At 43.3% G+C, this 20,105-nt stretch overlaps 1 protein-coding gene across 1 annotated transcript; it reads left to right on the forward strand.

Annotated features, from left to right (window-relative positions):
* Positions 1-413: 413 nt before the first annotated feature.
* HSD17B2 (hydroxysteroid 17-beta dehydrogenase 2) lies at positions 414-12,795 on the forward strand. Its single transcript, XM_049805500.1, has 5 exons — positions 414-690; positions 5,264-5,476; positions 5,799-5,984; positions 9,098-9,235; positions 10,863-12,795. Exons 1-5 carry the CDS (start codon positions 414-416, stop codon positions 11,219-11,221), a joined length of 1,173 nt encoding a protein of 390 aa, XP_049661457.1. The 3' UTR covers positions 11,222-12,795.
* The last annotated feature ends 7,310 nt before the right edge of the window (positions 12,796-20,105 follow it).

The following is a 20,105-nucleotide window of genomic DNA, read 5'->3' on the forward strand; positions in this document are numbered from 1 at the left end:
GCCCACACCCTAAGTTTTTAGGCAGGAAATTGCAACTATTTCCCATAAAGGAAACTGTTCTTTTTTTCACTGTCCAGGAAAATGTACTTTAAACATATAAAACATATAGCAGTTAATTTTTTCCTGAAGCAAGTGCTTGCTACATCGTGTCCATTCCCAGTGCTGTCAATCATTATCCAGCCAGCATATTGTTCAGAGGGTGGAGCTGTCAGGCACAAGGAATAAAAGGTAAGAAAAGGAAAGCTCCTACTTCTTGCTGATGTCAAGGGTAAGTGAGATTATGGCAAACCTTTAAACAGAGTCCCCTTTCTCTGCCCCACCCCCTGCTCCTATATAACCCAGGCTGCATTTAGCAATACCTGCTTTTACCCGGCCGGTGCTGGGGTGCGTGCGCCTGCTCCTCGCCCCTGCCGATGGATGCTCTCGCTGGCAGCCCCTTCGGATGGTTCTGCGCGGGCGTCACCGTGCTTTTTGGGGTGACCGCGCTCTGCGTGGCCAAGAGGAGCCCGGTGGAGAAAGCAAACGTGCTGGTCTGGAGGCTCCTGCCCGTCTTACTGGGGCTGCTGTGCGTGGCCACGCTGGGGGCTGCCGGGGGGCTAGTGGTTTTTTGCGGCACGTGCCTCGTCTCCTCCGCATACCTGGGCAGCAGGGCGCTGCTGCCCGTGGGCGACAAAGCCGTGCTCGTCACAGGTAAGGTGCAGCAGACGCGCTCCGGGAAGCAAAAAATAAAACCCACCCGGCTTTTCTTACAAGTGGGCTGGAAAACTTTGTGTCCTCGGGTGAGGTATGTATGAAATGCGTGCTTGTAAGGTTTCCTTTTTTTTTTTTTTTTGCTCGTTTTATTTGCTTTGCCGGAGATGTTTTTTTTCCAGGTAAATAAGTGTTCTGAAATTAAGTAGAAAAGCATCTTAATAGGTGCTGTTATTTTTTAGTGTCTCATTTAATCTTTACAAGTAGCTTTTTAGACATACTTGTGAAATTAACTGATGCAGAAAGCATAAGAATACTTACGATGGTCTAATTTTTTAGGAGAGACATTAATTTCTGGAAGCCGTCAGAACACTACCTTCATACATTACTTTTGTTTACTTGAATTTATCGCACTGGTTACGGACATACGGTTATCTTTTGGTGTGCGCATTTACACAGTGCACGCTGTGTATATCATGCATGTGTTTCAAGACACTGGTTTGGTGCCGTCTCTTTGAAACGATGTATGAAATCATTTGGGAGTGAGAAATTTCCTTCACTAGCAGTGAAAGTTCAGAGCTAAGCAATTCAGTCTCTGTTAACACTCTGACCTACTCGATACCCACTTTTAGTTTGCAGGGATGGCATTTTTGTAGTTTTATGGCTTTTCTCCTGTTTCTTCTAAAACTTTAAATGTTGTTTATTTGTGTTAATCAAACCTTTAAACCGGAGTGCCTGCCAACTGCTTCTTGCACTGTTAACTTGCTCTTTTTTTGTTTTATCTTCTATTTTTCCCCTCTGGAAAGCTACATTAAGTTGCTTTGGTTTATATAGCTATTTCTTGCAGAATTTCATTTTGTTTTATAGGGACACCTGGAAATAATTTAGGTTTGCCTAGCAAGCATTAATGTGGGGGTTAAATACAAATGTTAAGAGAGGACAAGATGAGCAGCAAGTTCTCCCCTCGGGGTTTATCTGCCAGCTGGCTTTCTCCCTGCAGGTGTATCAGATGAAGATAGATATGAGGCAGGGGGGAATAGGGAGCACTCCTTTCCCACCCCTGCAGACAGGGGTTGCGCTTTCACCTGGGCATATCCTTGCTTTTTACAAGACTGCAGTTCTTCAGAAAAAAGCACTCTCTCAGAGCTTACCTGCTCTAGAGAATTTGAATTAGAGCAATACAGGGGAGCGAAGAACGTTTAGGCATATTTCAGCGAGTGAATGTGCTTTCCTTGTACCTGTGTTGCAACTGTCCTGAAGAAATGCAAGTTTGGACACCTCTGACAGCTGATGCATCAGAGGAGGCTCTTCTTGGTCTTTATGTGAGTCCAGACTGGTATGCAATTAATCAAACCCTCCATCAACTGAAACAAAAGTTTTACTTAACGCATTTCTTGGTTAAACTGCTCTGATTGTAGTTCTTCTCCCCATACCAACTGTAGGATGTGTGTCTGTGGGCATGTGCAAGGTGCCTTTAAATCAATTTTGGTGTCATTTTCTCCTATTTAGACAAGACCTGAGGCAGGCACTTCATGGGAAATGGTGATTTTTTAAATATATTTTTTTTTAATCTTCTTTTTTTAAACAGTCCCCCTCCTTTTAGCCCCACAAGGTTGAGGAATGCTGCTGTGCTCTGGGCAGCTGCCACATATCACTTGTGAGACAGCTGCCCTTGGCTAGAGGATGGAGTAATCTGTGCTTCTCTCCCTGGGTTTTGTCAAATATTGATCTGGTCCCCTTTGGATGTCCCTTGTATGGGTGCTGCTGTGCATTATTTATTTAAGCTGGCACTTCACCGGAGTACCACGACAGGGGAAAACTGTGCCCAGTTGTCAAAATGCTTTTTCACATGAATAACTGTGGCCATATGAGCAGTCTTAAAGTCACCGGTGAAACATTTCTTATTGAACGTCTTGCTGGGAGTGAGTAGCTTCAGTGTCCTTAAACAGAAGCTCGTGGGCGTGCCAACACTTTAGGTTGGTAGACCCAATAGCCAGCTTCCCTACAAATTCAATTACCGTGAGGATCTGAAGTAGCAGGAATTGTAAAATTCTGTTATTCTGTGTGCAGCTGCATGAATTTCTCCAGTTAACTTGGTCTTTTCGTTCTTGATGTGTGACTTGGCGTTTCTGATGCTCAGTGTGAGTTGAAGATAAATTCTCAGTAACAATTCAGTTACAGTCCGTACTGACTGCACTTCTTATAATATATCTTCTAATCATTCACAAATTGCTTTTTTTTTTTTTTTTTTTTTTGACTTAGAAGCAAAGTCAAAGCGGGGGACGGAATTCTTCCCTATGGAGACCTAATTACTGTTTGAATTTTGAGTTGAAGGGTAGAGTTTCTCTGGACTTCAGTACCAGGTCTAAAACTCAAATCAGACTTGTTTTGATAAAAGCTGGGGACAAACCCAGTGGCAGGCACAGATAAACGCTGCTTTTTATTTCCTTCTCAGGGTTGCTACACCCATCCCTAATAGTTGAGCACTCTGCCCCTTCCCAAGTTAAAGCTGTGTTGTAAAACTTAGTGTGTAGCTCTGTGGCTGTGTACTTGCTGGGAAGGATGAAAGGGGAAGGATTTGATCCGAAAATAGGGTTTTTCACTAAAAGAAAAAGAAGGAAAGACACCCCACCCCAAAACCCAGAAATCTGTCATGTCTTTGGGATATATGCAGGCCTTTTCAGGTCTCTTTAGGGAATTCCATGAATGCAGGGTTGTTCTCCTCTTTCGGGCCAAGGCTGTGAGAAATAAAGTGTGATATATGTGGTGCTCTGGTGCATCTTCAACAAACTGCAGACTTTAAAAATGCCAAAAAACTTGCTGCTTTTTTTTTTTTTTTTTTTTTTAAGATTAAGTAGTGCATGAGTAATTCTTTTCAACATCTTGCACTGATGGATCCAGGCATTTAGTATGTGTTTCTTTCAGGTCATCTGGTATTAATTTTTTTTCACCTTTCATGATTAAAGCCCCGGTTAAAAGACAGAACCCAGAAATAAAGATCTAGCATGATTAAGATGAGTCTCTTTGGCAGTCAAGTTCTATTGACTATGGATCTTGAGTGCAGGAGCAGGCCTGTGAATAACTATGTTAATATCCGCCTTGGTGTGCCAAAATCCCAGATTAACCCTTATGACTTTCTGGTAGGGTTAAGTAAGGAGTATTGCAGCTCATTCATGGATGAGGAGATAGCAAAAAAACTGGCAGGAGTTCCAGTCCTTTGTCCCGCATTCAGGTTTCCAGCCATGCAGGTGGGGTTGGAAGCTGAGCATTTATGTAATAAATTGCTGTTGCAGGAGATTACCAAGCCCTGGGGTAGCTCCACGGATCTCGGTGCATATCAGCATCCAGGAGCGTTCTATGCCGCAATACGCTGGAGGGTGCGGGGCAATATTGTGGGACGTGCTGATGTATCTCTGCTTTCCAGTGTAAAAACGGCGTTAATTTCTTAAACTCCTCGTTTTCCTCCTGATATTGTCCTTTGCAAAACTCCTGCAGCACAGTCCCTATAAGCTCCTTCCCTGTCTCTAGCAGAGCTCTGTGTTCCTTCGTTGGGAGTCTTGGTGGGCAGATGGGTGAAATGTTTCTTCTCTCGCTAAGAAGTTTCTCTGTAGATGGGAAGAATGGAAACTGGAATTAAAAAAAGACACCAGGAGAGAAAACACTTAAAAGTGTCTTAAGATAGCGGCAGCTAAATACTGTGTCAAAGGGAGACACTTGAGATTCAATCAAATTATTTGTTAAATATTCATCATTGTTACCTGGTGGGAAGAACTGCACAGTTGTGATCGCAGAGATCATCATTGTGTGTTTGCTCTAATAGTGCTTCCTGCATTTGGTAGTTCATTGCTTTATGGGGAGTAAGTCTGGAAGAGGATACAGGCAATAAAACAAATTCTGATGCAAGTTAGCATGAATTAAATAGCTGGTACTATCGGGCTTAGCCTAAAAATGCCTGAAGCTTTCTTAGGGTTTGAAAGCATTGAACTCCTTTGCAGGTAAACATTTGCTTAGCTTTGGCTTGGTTGCAGCCTGTGACAAAAAAAGTGTTTGTCAGAAGGATCTGGGTGGTAGGTGCTTGAATAAAATAACACTACTTCTTTGAATTAAGAAACAGAACCCAACAATTTAATTTCCAATGCCATATAATTGCTTTGTCTGCCCGAGATTTCAAATTAAAATATTTGTGTTTTTTCTCTTTTTCTTTTTTTTTTCCTAGCTACTTTTGTTATCAGGTTTCAGTCTGAATATCTGCATGAACCCAGTCTAGGGTTTTATTTCCTCTGTATGTACAAAGTAAGTCTTAGAATCTGACAGTGGTAGAGCATGAGCTGATGCCATCAGCTCTGAGCCAAGAGGACATGGTCTATCAATCTTTGTGGAACGTGCAAAGGTCCAGCTTCTCAAACCTTCAGATCTGAACCTTTCTGCCTACTGTCATATATATTTCAGTGACTTTATTTCATCATCTTTTTGGTCAGATTTGCATGTATTTCCAATGCATGCCTTTTTTTTTTTTTTTTTAATGATGTTTTAGGACAGACCCACTTTTCAGTTGTCTTTTTGATGCTTTCAGGAAGCGACACTGGGATTGGACATGCACTGGCTAAATACCTGGACAACTTAGGTTTTGTTGTGTTTGCTGGGGTTTTGAATAAGGATGGACCTGGAGCTGAGGAACTGAGAAAAACCTGTTCTCGGAGACTCTCTCTCCTGCAGCTGGATATAACCAATGCCACCCAAGTCAAGGAAGCCTATCTAAAAGTCTCAGAGAAGGTGCAAAATACAGGTACAGCTTTTTTTCCATTCTAATGGGAGTACTAATGTGCTGCTTACAAGGTGCATGTCTTAACTGTTGGCTGCATCGTGGCTTCTGTGTGTAGGTTATTTCCACACCACAGTCTGTGGGCAGTCAGGGTATTTATATTGATGACTCCTGCTTTCTGGGACATACGAAAAATGGTGAAGGCTGTTCACGGAGTGGGTACTGCGTATCTGTCGCTGCAGATCATCTCTGCTTTGATCTGGAGGCACCATCCGGCTCATCAGTTTAATCTTTATGGAGTTGATTTCCCGCTGTATAGCAGCCCTGTGCTTTCTCCTCTTCCCAGGACTCTGGGGAGTTGTGAACAACGCGGGTGTCCTGGGCTTCCCTGCCGACGGCGAGCTGCTGCCCATGAGCACGTACAGGCAGTGCATGGAGGTGAATTTCTTTGGGGCTGTAGAGGTGTCCAAGACCTTCTTACCGTTACTTCGGAAATCCCGGGGGAGGCTGGTTAACATGTCCAGCATGGCAGGTGAGCCAAACTAAAGCACCAAATACGTTTCTGGTGCAACAGAAAAAACGTTTAACTTCCTTGGCAAAAATTCCGAGGAAGGCGTCAGTTGGTCTTGCTTGTCAATACACCTAGGGAATCAATATTTAGGTAATAAGTGCAGGTTTTTCTTTTGTTTGGGAAACTATTTCCAGAAAACAGCCCTTAAAGAAGAAGAGTTTAATCTGGCTAAAAATACGTTGTTATGTAAAAGACAGTAAAATTCAGATCTTGTGTTATAGATGCTGGGAGTGATAGCTTTGTGAGCTTCCAGAAAGATGGGTGGTAAATCACAGATGTTTTTATAACATGTTCCAGCAGAACTCTGTGACCACCTCAGTTTGTGTGTCATTGAACCACACTGTGGAGATGCCCCAAAGCTGTCTGCCTTTCGCAGAGACAGGGTCTCTTCCGTTTGGGCTGGTTACACCTCAAGTTTCAACCTTTTTGTAGTACTGTGGGTTAAAATTGGAGCATAAATATCTTTTTGGGTAAGTTCATGACACTTGCCATTTTTTAACAGTCTGTAATAATGTTGGATATTTCACTTGGGCAGCTCCGCCTCTCCACCCTCGTAGGGCTCAAGTGCTGTAGTTAGGGTGAGAAAGCACAATGATAAAACACCTGCTGAAGAGTAATATTTAATTCTTCAAGAGCAGAAGCCAGTTTTATTTTTTGCTGCATCCTGTGGTTCTTTCCTGAGTGCACAGTCTTAGAGCATGGTCTGCTAATAACCTGGGACCGGAAGAGAGTGTGAGTTTATATTTTTTTAAAAATATTTTAGATATCTTCTTAAAATACTTTAGCCTAACTTATTAGCAAAGTGGTATTTTTTCAAGAATAAAATAACTTTAAAAAAAATTATTAACAGCATATAATATGCTTTCCAGTTTTTTCCCATAAATTGGATCCTGTGCTTACTATATATATGTCTTTATAACATGAGCTTCTATTCTAGGAGGACAGCTGAGATGCTAAGATGTAGGAACTGAAGTAATACAGTATCTGGTAGCCAGCAGTTGAGGAGCAAGAATGCTCCTTTGAAAATGAGACCTGCTAGAAGCAGGATGTCACAGTGCCAGAAAGTGTTTTGGTTTAAGACCTCTTAAGGATTTACCATATCGTCTGCTTCCCAAATTTTCCTTTGCCCTGTCTGCTTGGACCCTTCTGTGCAGTTGGTGTCCACCTGAATCCCGCTGTCTTGCTGGGGGTGGCTTGTGAAGGTGTTACCTTGCGTTCACAGCTTATGTTGAGGATGTGGCTTCAGCCTAGCTTTGACGCTATTGTCTTCTGTTTTCTTTTTATAATCCCAAGTATGTTTTGTATCTGCACGCCTATGTTTATGGCTTTTTGCTGACACTTAAAGAAATCAGGACTGAATTATCAGAAAAACGTTTTTGGTGCTGCTCTGCCCACCAGTCCTTGCAAGCACAGAGCCAGAGGACAGAGCTCTGTTTTCTCTGAGCACCCAAGTGAAGCTTGTGCTTTTGGTGTTTTGGGGCAGATGTCTTAATTCTTGGCATGAATCCCCAAGCTCCCTTGCAGGGATAAATGGAGAGCTTCCTTGTGGTAATTTGCCCTTACGGGACTTGATAATGACCTTGCTTAAACTGTAGCTGTTTGCACAGATGTTCTTGCATGCGGACCAGTTTGAGTAAATAGCTTCCTCTTAATGCAGGGTCTGAGGGTCCTTTGGTAAAACATTAGCAGAAAAGTTAGCGAGGACTCATTGTGCTGAATCTATTCCTGTCTCTGTAGAGCTAATTTAACTGGACTTGAGGTTAGCCTGACCTCAGAGAAAAATGTATGTGATTCAATTGGCTCAAATCAATTGAAACTCGAACTTATTCAGATGCATACAGAAGAATAATTAACATTTAACTGGCCTGACTTCTTCAAAGGAATGACTCAGTATAAGAAGCGCCTGTGACACCTTGGTCATTACAGTACAAAACCCAATAAATGGCACCAGTGGCTTACCTGAAAATTCCCCTGTAGCAAAGTATTTTCTTTTAAAAGATTCAAATACATGGAGATAAATATATAATGTTTGAAATGGAGTCCATACCGGAGGATGTGCCCAACTGCCCATGCAGGCAGGAGAAGGAGTGATGTGCCTCAAGGAGAAGGGTTGCCCATTCTGTTCTCTCCTCCCCGCTGTGCCAACACAGCCCGTGGTGGCTGTGATCACCCTAAATCTGGCAGCGATACTCTGTGCGGTGATAACACCGACCTTGTGGAGAAAGTGGGGGGGGCTGAAGATGGGGAAGATGCTCACATCAAAGTGTCTTTGGATTTTTCTAAAGCTGAAGAAGTGACAGTCTGCCAATTTTTGGAAGAGAGGAAAGCTTTGTATTTGGAAGATTTTCTCTTCTGGAAGCTTTTGTTTTGTAAACATATGGATTTATTTTACATTAATCTAAAATACTGACTGTTTTCTGTCTTCTCCATTTGAACAACTGCTGCTGGGATTGGAGAAGATGGGATATAAGTATAGGCAGGGGATCTGCTTCTGTGATGGGTCTCAGGGAGTTCTGTCGCCCGGGGCCTGTGATTCCAGCTTTGGTTTCTCCACAGAGTTTTTCTCCACTCTTGCCCTGTGGCCTCTGGTCTTGCTGAAACTAGCTGGAGAGAACTGGAAGATAAGTTGGCTTTATAAAGCTAGAATCGAGATTACTTACCCTGTTGTAACTGTGGTTTATAGTAGGAGCTTCAAATTCGTGTTACAGTGACAAGAACAGCAGCGTTAAACTGTTGCTTCACTATTTATATGAACTAAAACATTATCTGTGTTTCTGAAACTAACAATCATAATTTTCAGCAGTTTTTACCTTTAAATGCAATACAGTTTATTTTTTCTGCCACACAAGGTGTCTTATCAAGTGTTACTGAGCATAACTGCTATAAGCAACTGCTAATTTACAACTTTCACTTTTTTTTAACCTCTAGAAAGAAATTATTCCCTCACTGACTTGTCTTTAACCTCAGTGAGAGCCGCATAATTTTGGTTGCGCTATAATCTTCCTTCTAAATCACGAAAATAAAGGCTGGAAAAGACACTGCTGAGCTTTATCATGTTTATATTGCTCCTGCAGGAGGCATTCCACTACCGAGGTGTGCTGCATACGGTGCATCAAAAGCAGCTCTGTCCATGTTTTCTGGAGTAATGAGGCAAGAGCTTTCCAAATGGGGAATTAAAGTTGCTGCAATTCATCCGTCAGGCTTCCGAACAGGTTGGTATTTGACATTTCAGGTAGTTCTTTCTGCCTCGCCTCTTTCCCTCTAGTCCAGCATCCTCAAGCAGAGCCCCGAGTGATTCTCAGCAGTCGGACGTTTTTCCCCCATTCTTCACGTTGGTTATGGAAATGAAGATTTGCGTTTTGTGCGAGGGATGTTCCCTCTAGTTCTGCCCTGCCTCGCGAGTGTAGCCATCCTCCTGGGCAGAGCTCTCCCTTTGCTTTGAGACAGGGCAGGGTTCAGGCGGTGGGTGCCTTGCCTTTGCTCTAGCTTGGTTGAAGTTAACAAACCCAGCGTCGCGGTGCGTTTGAGTGTTACAGCTTGCTTGTCCTGTGTGAGAGCTTCAGGACTCACTGTCAGTCCTTTCTCAACATCAGAGCTCTCTTTATTGCTCAGTCTTCCATCAAAGTATCTGCAGCAATACCTGCCATCCCGCCTGCTTGCTGTCAATATTGCTCTACGTAGTCTCTGATCTTTCCTCTCCGCTCCTTCCCTCCGCTGCGCTCCTGCTGCTTTCTGTTCCAAATCTGCTGCTGCTTCTCTGAGCGCTTTCTGCAGAGCCCGTCTGGGTTTCAGACTCGTCTCCCTCTCCACGCACCCTCGCTGCACCCCGTGCCCACCCGGGAGCAGGGTGGGTGTCACGCAGGACCCCCTCTGTGGGCATGCCTGGCAAGCTACCTGAGGACAACGTCAAATCCCACCGCTGCCTACTCAGCAAGTCCTGTTAACTTAATGGAGATGATTTTTATGCCGATGAAAAGCAAAATGGTCTTTTTTCATAAAACCCTGCTCCCTTGAATGCCTCCCCTCCTGGGGAAGGGCGCTGCGGGGCACTGGGCTCTGGCAGCACCTGCGTGGTCAGCGGTACCTGCCTGAGGTTTTACCTTCAGGTCCCTGCTTAGCTGTCGTCAGACTGCTGGATGAAAACTTCATGCATGAAAACGAGTCCTGGTATTGGAGATTTAAATATTTATTTAAAGATTTTTCTTTATTTGCAGTGCTTAATTCATGAGAGTTAGGCAATAAATGCATTGGAAAAGCCATTGCTTTCATTTGTACATGATGCAGATGGGGGGAAATAGATTTTTTTTTTTTTTTTTTTTTTTTTTTAAATCTGGCCTAATACAAACCTTATCCTTCGTGAAACTAGTTATTGAAATACCAATGTCACTCGCAAAAGATGAGCTTAGCCCGTGGCCAGCCCAAGTGAATCCTGTTCATCCTAGTTTGCCTGTCTTTCCTCAGTCGCTCACATCAGTAAATACTGATTAGAAACAACCACAAAATGAATAAGGACAGAATGGCAAGGACGCGGGGGGGGGGGGGGGGGGGGAGGAAAAAATGCTGATTTGGCTGTGAGAGAGCCTTTTTAGGTAGAGCTGGTAACCAAATGGTGCATGAACCCCACGCTTTTTGTGTAGTCTGTGCTTTGTGCTTTCCTTTCTCTTCCAGGTGAAAGCACTCGCAGCTAACCAGTGGTTTTGTCTGTTCTTCACTGGCCCAGTTTAGAACAACTGCGACTCAGGCTGGTGGTGGAGAACAACTCATTGACTATTAATTAAAAATGAATTCCTTTCATTCAGCCCCCAAACCACTTGCCATCCTATGATGTCGCTCCTGCAGGTATACAAGGCACATCTGACCTGTGGGAGAAGCAAGAAAAGGAGCTGATGGAGAACCTCTCAGCAGACACAAGGCAAGACTATGGTGAGGACTACCTCCTGGGGCTGAAGGACTACCTCCTGCGCATGCCCGCGTACTGCGACGCTGACCTCTCGCCCGTGCTGAGCGCTATCCTGCACGCTTTGCTGGCCAAGAGACCGCAGGGCTTGTACACCCCTGGCAAAGGGGCTTACATGTCCCTCTGCGTCTTCTGCTACCTTCCTCTCTGGTTCTATGACTTTTTCATTGGTAAGATGATGAATACTGAGTCTGTCCCAAGGGTGCTGAGAGCATCAGAAGCTGAAAGCAAGAATCTCTAAGGTATCCAGCAGTGTTTGTCTTACTTGATAACTGGGAAAAACTCTATTTTAAGACACTGCTATTTATTGTTCTGTCTTTATTAAATTGCATTTACGCCACCTTGCAAACAGAAGTAAATCTTTGCGTTAAGAGTAATGTTCAGGAAAAGCAGTGGATAAACAAAAATAGAAAGCTATCCCCAGATGGGGCATTGTTTGAAGAATTTCAATGTTTTTCTGATGTCTTTGTTATCCTGCCTTTTGTGTAATGTGTCTCATGAAGTTATATAGTTCCTGTCTGCTTCAAAAGGCACCACCAACACACAGACAGATGTATAACCTGTTTTTTAGAAAGAAACAAACCGAAAAAATCCTTGAGAGTCAACAACCTTCTTAAACATTATAAGGAGTTGCATATATTCCTATAATTGGAGAGATTTAGAAAAATCTAATGCAAGTCTTTCTCACTGCAGCTTCAGCCTAATATGTTTGGGGTTTTTTTTGGTTCTGTTGCTGTTGGACCTGAGAAATGATTGACCTTTTTTCCCCTGAGTTTTGTGAAGTATAGTTGTGATGTCTATGATGTGTCCTCTTTGCTAGACTAAGCAGCATAAATTAGTTGGGGGAACAAAGACAGACCAAGACCTTCACGAATAAGAAAACAGTCTCCTTCCTACAATATTAGAAAAAGTAATAGTAAGTACATCAGCTGCTAATGTGATATGGCTGCCTTGGTCATTCTGTGTATTGCCTGTACATGCCTGTGCTTCTTTAATTATTAGTAAAATCCGATCTCACTTCTGCTTTTTGTACAATTCCTTACTCAGTTCTGGGTTTATGAAGTACTCGCGTTTTTGCCCATTTCTCCTGACACCTTCCTGTGCCTCCTTCTGCTTTGGGGAGAGTTTGTGCTCACTCCTCTAAGATCAGTCAGTCTTCAAGCTGGCTTTACTGGAGTCCAGTGTCCACCTTCTGATAGATTTTGGTCACTCTCCTTCCCTAAATTCATTCTAGGAACACGAGATGCCCTCCTTGCTGCTGGTTGTCCCTGTGCCCTATACCATCAAACTCCCACCAATGCCAAGAGGTTGGGCAGCTCACCTATATTTTTCCCACCCTACTCCCTTTTTGCATTGCCCGTCTCGTCCTCGGGCTTGAAAGGCTGTGATATTCTGAAAGAAAGCCTCATCCTCCTGTGTTCCCTGGTTTGGTCATCTGTCCTGTGCCTTGCTTTGACAAGAGGCATTTTGTTTCCCATGATGAAAAATTAAAAGTCATTGCATTCTGGGCTTTAAATGTAGATGTACTTTTTTCCTTTCCTTTCTGAGCAACTGCTAGTCTTCTGTCATAATCCTACTCATGCGATTACTCTTACAGTCAACTGAACAAAATCACAGTTTAATTTGCATCTGTAGTATTTCTTCCATCTCCTGCAACTTTTTACTTCAATGCAAGACTCCTGTAAATGCACAAAGGATGCTCAGCAGACTTGGCCCACCATTTTAGTTTGTGCAGCAGTGTGGAAATCCTCCTGTCCTGTACGTTTTGTCATGATTACTGCTTTTGCTGCTGAGGCTTATCTCCTTGTGGGTTTATATCGGTCCCCTGATTACAGACTTTTGCTTTCCTTTGAGAAAGTCTGGCCAAACTGTTTTTCACTCAGAAAATCTGGGATTATTTCAATCTCTCTGCCCATTTCTTCCTTAATCTATTTCCCCAATTTTTTTATTTGTCAGCAAAAGTACATAATAAAAAAAATACATTTAGTAACTGGATTGTTGTGACTCTTTTTCTGTCTCATCTGACCCTTTGTGCTTTTGGGGACTGGTGCTACAGCCGCTCCCTTCCTGGGCTGACCTTGTTCCCATAGTAGGGGAGCACCAAGGAGGAAGGTTGGCGGGGACCTTCTCGAGGACAAAATGGCAGTCGGTGCCTTGTTTTGGGCAGGACGTGATCCCAAATGGCTCAAAGGCAGCTTGTGAGCTGAAAGGAAAGGTGGGTGCAGAGCCGAGGGGCGCACTGGGTGGCAACCTCTGAATTTTGGCTATCTTCAGGGCGAGGGAACTTGCTGCCTGTCAGCTCATCTCCATCTTGGATGGAGGTGGTTGTTTTTTCACTTAACACCCAATTTAGGTGTAACTTAGGTGGGCTGGAATTTTGCCCTTAGGCGTGTCATACATCATACAACCAAAATTCCTCTTAGCAGCCAGTTAGCTCTTTTGCATAGCAATCTTCATAACAATCTTTAATTGTTGCTTTGTTATTTGGCTGTGGTTATAGAATGTATTTTTTTTCTCCCCTTCACTTTCTTAATGGGAATATTATTTTGCACATTGCAGACATATTAAACTAGGCATCTACATGGAAGATTTGATTTAATTTTATTTTTTTTTTACTTTTATTTTGCAGGAAATTTGTGTTCTAAATAGTCATTTTACATCACCTAACTACAAAGATATTTTAGCAAGTCTCAAATAAGTGTGGTATCAAAGACTGTTATTATTTTGTTCCTACAGGGATCTTACTTTGTGTTTTAAAGACAATTCTGTTGTTACACTTTATCAAATTATGTATCATTTAATGGGCTGTAGTATTAGAGGTAAATTTCTTTTGCTAATGGCTTGCGTTGCAAGTAATCCAAACTGTGAGGCTAGGAGAACTGCAAAATAAATCGTGGGTGTTTGTGGCCAAGGCACCCATGTGGATGATAACGCTGATGCTAGCTTGTGCTCTCAGGACCAGTGTTATGCTGCTTTGCTTACTGTAAACGCTGATCTGATACAAAGCCATTTTAGGGGTGGGAAGAGAGGATGTTTAATTCTAGCAGTGGAAACCATTGTATTAAAAACCCCAGGCTAACCACCATGCTTTGGGTCTATTTTCAAAGATAACATTTCTAACAAAAAGCATACGGCATGAAGAAAAACAGCTGAGGAATTGAAAGAATTGGCTGTAGCCCTAAAAAAGGGCTAATAAATAATACTCTAAAATGTCACTTAATGCCCCACACCAATCAAGTGTGTCTATGTTAAAACCACACGTGTATAGCTTAAAAGGGGTTATAAGCTGCAGAAATCATGATTAAAGAGGAGATTTTTTACACATCCCTCTGATCCAGCCTCTGGAATGCAGGTTGTGACCAAGAAGTAAATGCGGTTGGATGCTTTTTACCAAGCAAATCCCTGGCTGGTGTCCTGGGGCTCCCACTCTCCTACTCTACGTTTATTGCTCTGGCTGACATCTGGTCTTAGTTCATGTGAACAATTGATTTTAAGATATGTAGCTTTGGTGAAACAAAAGGTGAGTTATAAAGTCATTTGTTTTTACAACTTTTTTTTTTATTCTGGATCCATTTGCCCTCTTTATGGGGCCCCTGATGACAACCATAGCTAATGCATGCTTCTAGCACTGCAAACTGGGGAAGGGAAGTAAAATACCAGGCGCTTTTGTGGTTATGTCGCTGGCTGGCCATGGTGGGGAAGTTTTGTTGGCCACCTGTCGAAGGATCATCTCTGCATTTCAAGAAGTGTTAACGTGTGGGACTGTCCGTGTGGCTGGAGGTAAGGAAAAGGGCTGGGAAAGTTTAAAGTGTGTTCAAAAGAGGGCTCTGACAGCGAGTTTTGGATAAAACTGGTGGTGTAGGAGAGAGGGGAGAGCTGGGTCACTGAGGGTTATGGACTCATGTGGGGACAGGGATTAATCCTAAAGCTGCTTTCAAGCTTTGCAGGAGGCTGAGCAGCCCTTTCTGTGTCAGGCCGTTTTATGCTGGCTGCCTTGGTAATGTTTATGCACAGCTTTGCTGTTCAAGCCAAAGCCATCAATATAGCATCAAATACATACAGTAATCTTAAAGCCCATTTTTCACCAGTAGAGGCCAAAAACAGGGATGGGGAGAAAGAGAATCCTTGCTTTTTCTAATTTAATGAGCATGAACAGAAGCTTAGTAATTTCTGAACTGAAGTTTTGAAAGTTCGACTTTGCGACAGTTAGAATGACTTCTTACTGTTAAGATTTAAATGAATATTAGAGAATCTCCAGATTTTGCCAGTTTAAGTGCCTGCTGTCTGAGAAGAGAGGAAATAAATTCCACGTTCCTCTGAGTGCATGCCCTGGCGTGTATGAGATTTTGTAGTTGTTGTTTATAGTTGCGTAAGAAAAGTCATTGTGATTTTTGTATGTATTCTTTGTATCAAGAGGATGCTTCCAGGGAACTTTCAGATCTCAGTGATGTCAAAACACTGGCTTTGCTGTAAATTAACTAGTCTGGGCACAGCGTTGCACAGATACGACTAAAATGGGTCATATTTCATTTCCTTGAATCACAGAGTACACATCTGGCCATCAGCACCCATCTGTGCACCAATAATATTTACAGCAAGTTTGGGACAAATACATGAGTTTTGTCATTTTTCCTAAAGAGATTGGTTCTCAGATCCTTTCTGGGACAAAATGTTGCCTGGTTTAGCCTTTTTATGTCTATGTTTTGGAAACTAGCTGGATTCCCAAAATGATGCAACACCTAAGCATATTGTGTATCACGGAGTCGTCATATTTCTAGGAATGCTCAAAGAAAATTCCTTTGAAATAAAATTCAGGCAGGCTTCAAAGGAAAAGCATTCAGACAAAAGATCTTGGCTCTTGTAGGAAAATTAACAGGAGGGTGTCTGTATTTTTTTTTTTTTTTTTTTTTAATTCGTTTCTTAAAGGTGTTAGGATACATAAATGGAAGGTACTGCCACTGCCAGGAAACACCCAGCACATTGGATCCTGAGATGCCTGAGGTGCAATAGCTCCTGCTGAAACTTGTCAGCTGGTGTAGCACTCCCTGGTATGCAGACACCATCGCAGGCAGTATTTCAATAGCCAATGCTTTTGTCATCCAAGCTGAACATCAGAGCTGTTGCTGTTCAATTATAGATGGATTGTGGCAACCTTGAGGCAGTGGGCTTTTACCGTAGTAAAAGAGGTAATTGCTTTTATTTTTAAAGCATGACCAAATCATAAATCAAGAATCACTGACATCTCATGAAAGGAGGTGAGTTTTAAATCTCTTTAATAGGATAAATGGGTTTTAAGCATGTTGTATAGGTCATTGTAACCTAGACTAATGAATCTGGCTTTAATAACCTGTATGAAAGTAATTATGGTGATATAAACAGTCTCCACACGTTTAATGCCTGGAATACGTAGGTTAAACAATCCAAGTTTATATCCCTGTTCGTCTTGCTGCCTTTGGCTTTGGAAAGAGTGCTGAACAAGCTGGAAACTAATCCTGTGAGCTAAGAATTTGCATCTTGCCAACTGCCATGAGTGAGAAAAGTAAGGACGGCTCAGTGGTCAAAGGATGGCTCTCACATCCTAGTGGAGCCAGCTCAGCCTTTGCTACTAGTCTGATAAATCAGGAGTGCTCTGGAAGGTGCAGAGTTTTGTAGCTCTTTCTACAGAGCCTTTCAGAAGTGACCTCTTAAATTAGACTATGTTTCTTCCGAGAATTTCACATTCCAGCCATGTTTCCGCCCAGCCCAGCCGGATTTGGGACTTTCCCCTTGTGGTATAAAAGGACAGGTTTCAAACTTCAAAATAAGAGCTGAAAGATGAAGCAAAGATCAAGGGGTGTGAGAATGAAAGATCTAAAGAAAACAAAATGACAGCCATTGGTATAAATGGCAGCCGGCGAAGGAGGCCAAGGAAGGAAGCACGATGGTGCTCAGGAAATGGCTTTGAGCAGATTCAGCTCTGCTGGCAAGTCATGCTTTTGGTCATGGTAACCTACCAGCTGTCTTCCACACCTCCTCCACCACCTCCTTCAACACCCGACTTTAAAATGTGCTATTTAAGAGACTGTGAACTGTGATAAAATTACTTACTCTGAAGCCTTACTTGTGTTACTTGGTTTTGTAGCATCCCATCCCACCAAACCCTGGGATGGGGGTGACCTGTTCCGACATGGGGTGTTGTGGCGAGGACAGGGGTGGGTGCTCCAAGCTTGACCTGCTCTCGGTGGCTTTGGGTGGTGGTAATGGGAGAAGCAGGTCTTTTAACTCCATGTCCCTGGGATTGGGGAGAAGATGTTGGCAGTGGGACAATGAGCATCAGCACTCCCACACTAAGCCTGCACAAGTCTGGCAGTGCTGACTTCTTTGCTCTCTTTCTTTGAGGGAGAGAATATCACACTGTACTTTGTTTCATAATGGAAAAGAAAATAAAATTTATTGCCCTTTAGCCATAGTAATTTCCATAGCAGCAATCTGTGAGAGTAGGCGTCGTTGTCTGTCCTGGGTTTCCCGTGGGCATGCACTGTCAGCAACAAGCGCTGACACCAATCCACCAGCGTATGTGGAAACCTCTGAAGCGTGTATGACAGCGAACAAAGCAAACAAGATGGAGAAGATGATGCACATCTGAGAGCGGCCCGAGGGTGATTTATTCCTCTGCTCTGTGGGCGAATCCTACCTTTTCAGAAAAAGGGTTAGAAATCACTGTTATGGCTTCTGCATATCTCGGAAAGCATCTTAATGCCTTTAATTTCTCAAACAAACTCGATTCACTGCCTGAAGGACAAAATCCTAAAGGGCTAATTTAATTAAAAAGATGAATGGGGGAAAACAGAGCAAACAAGATACAATTACTGTGTTTCAATGTATATACGGCAACGTAATCATGTAGCATGCTTGGCATAGACGAATTAAGGGAATAAGAGGCTTAAAAACTTAGCATTTTTGAAAATGTTTTATCATGTAGAATTGTGTTAAAAGTTCATATTGGGAGCTGGCTGTTTCATAGTCTCATTTGAATTACATGTTTATGCAATAATATAGTGCCATTTATATCCCTTCACCCCAAATGTCGCCACTACGGTTGCAAATGTGTTGCCTTAGATGTTAGAGTGGGAAGCACTCTTCTTAAAACAAAAAAACCAAACCACAGAAACATCCCCCAAAAGGCACCCACTCACCAGCAGTGACCCAAAAACATGCCTTTGGGCCATGCCATTGCTCCCCTTGCATTTTTCAAGTGTTCTTAAGGATAGGGAAGGGCTTATAGTAATAATAAAAAAAGGATAGACGCTAAGAACAAGAAGATAAATTATTTTGCATAGCCTACTGGTTTGGTGTGGAGAAGCAACTGGGATGTGGTGGCAGACCCACATGCACCGTAATGGGTGGCTGTGTCCAAGGGCACAGCAGCCCAAATTCAGTGGTGTCAGCTGAATTTGGGTGTCAGCCAAGGGTGCCTAAGCATGAACGAGGGCAACGTGACGGATGTGCTACGTACCAGGTAGAGCTTAAAGCTAAAAATCTAGCAAACTGGCTTTGTGCTGTGGAGATAAAGGGAGCTCCTGGGCTGGGAGAGGTTGTGTCCTTGCCGGTGCTGAGATGCAGCAGTGGGGCAGGAGGCTGCCTGAAGTGGATTTTTTGGTTTTGTTTGTTTGTTTCTTTGGTTTGAAGTCTCTTGAAAGCATTGCTAGGCATCAGAGATTTCCTCTGTGATGAAAGGAGGAAATGTGGGATTTCACCCTAGAGTTATCTGAGACTTTTAATTGCAATATGTGGTGTCAGCACCCCACTGTCTGTCTTTTAGGAGATTAACGACTTAAGAGGTGAGTCTTTCAGTCTACGAGGAAAAGATTACGGGGATGTTTCCTGACTGTGTAAGCTGAGAGGCAGCCCTTGCGACCTTTTGTGTATCTTACTGCAATAAAAATACCCAGTGCCTGCAGAAACTATTCAGTCCCAACCATTTTGAGGGAATTGGCTTAGAAGTGCCAGATGCCTCTGGAAGAGTTAATCTTCCATGTAAACATTTGCACAACCTCCTGGTATCCACTGAAAGTAGGCATTGTTTTTGGTTTTCTCTTCTTAGTCTATAGTGCTTGATCAGCTCGAGAGGACGCTCTGTTCTGGAAGTGTGTGTCTCTAGGTAAAGAGGGAAAACAGGGCTGATGAAATAGGGTTTGCCTGTGGTTGCCCCTCTGTTGAGGTCCCATGGTCTCATATGCCTGCCATCACGTATGCCACCATGGAAACTGGTTCCCCAGAGCCTCTGCTTGGTCTTGATTTGGACTGGTCTTGAAAAGTCCTTGCTCCTTCGCTGTTTGGCGTGCGGTAATACATCTAGTGGAAGCCGTATTGCTATGGCTAACGTGAGAAGACAGCCGCTGTAAGGCTGATCCTGGCTCTGCTACAGCTTGTGGCAGCTGTGAGGTACCTGGCAGGGTCCTACCTGAACGTGTGATATGCCCACACAGGCCTTTTTCTTTCCAGAGTGACACTACTACTGTTCGTTCAAGCAGGACAACACTTGCACATCAGAGCTTACAGCTGCCTCCGTCTGACAGCTCCTGAGCGTATTTATTTCTAGGAGTGGAGTCACCGGGAGTGAAGATAAATGTTGGTTCTCCTACGGGGAACGGGCAGTTAGATTACAGCCGTCAGTATGTCACTGGCACACACGCAGCTTGGCAGGAACGCTCCCAGAGCACCAGCAATGCCTGCGGGGTCCCTGGGCATCTGCAGAAGGACGGCCGAGGGCGGCATCCAGCGCATGTCGCTATTGCAGGACCCCCTAGAGATAAAGCAAATGCTTCCGTAGAGAAAGGAAAGCTCTTCAGGCTTGGTTTCTTGAACCTTTTGAAGCCTTGCTGTAACCTGGGTTATTCCTGGTTCTTAATGGATGTTTCTACGTGTCACAAATTCCTGGTGCAGTAATTAGGTTTTCAATACTGAAGCATTTAAGTCAAGTGTCTTAATTTTTACACTAACGAACTGGGATTCCCCATGGGTTGTCACACAAGCTGTTTCAGCATCACAGAAATCTCTGCATCCCAAATACTGCTGGTGTCCTTTGGGAAGCAGCAGTGACAGCAGTTTGTTTCTCCCGTGACCCCGCCGTACCATCGAGCTGT

The sequence above is a fragment of the Accipiter gentilis genome, chromosome 7, assembly GCF_929443795.1.
Source record: "Accipiter gentilis chromosome 7, bAccGen1.1, whole genome shotgun sequence".
NCBI classification, from domain to species: Eukaryota; Metazoa; Chordata; class Aves; order Accipitriformes; family Accipitridae; genus Astur; species Astur gentilis.

Bases quoted from the DNA above. Each gene is read 5' to 3' on its own strand.
- HSD17B2 (XM_049805500.1), top strand. From the start codon at position 414: ATGGATGCTCTCGCTGGCAGCCCCTTCGGATGGTTCTGCGCGGGCGTC. The intron at 5,477-5,798 runs GTACAGCTTTTT...TCCTCTTCCCAG, and splicing joins AGAGAAGGTGCAAAATACAG to GACTCTGGGGAGTTGTGAAC. The intron at 5,985-9,097 runs GTGAGCCAAACT...TTGCTCCTGCAG, and splicing joins TAACATGTCCAGCATGGCAG to GAGGCATTCCACTACCGAGG.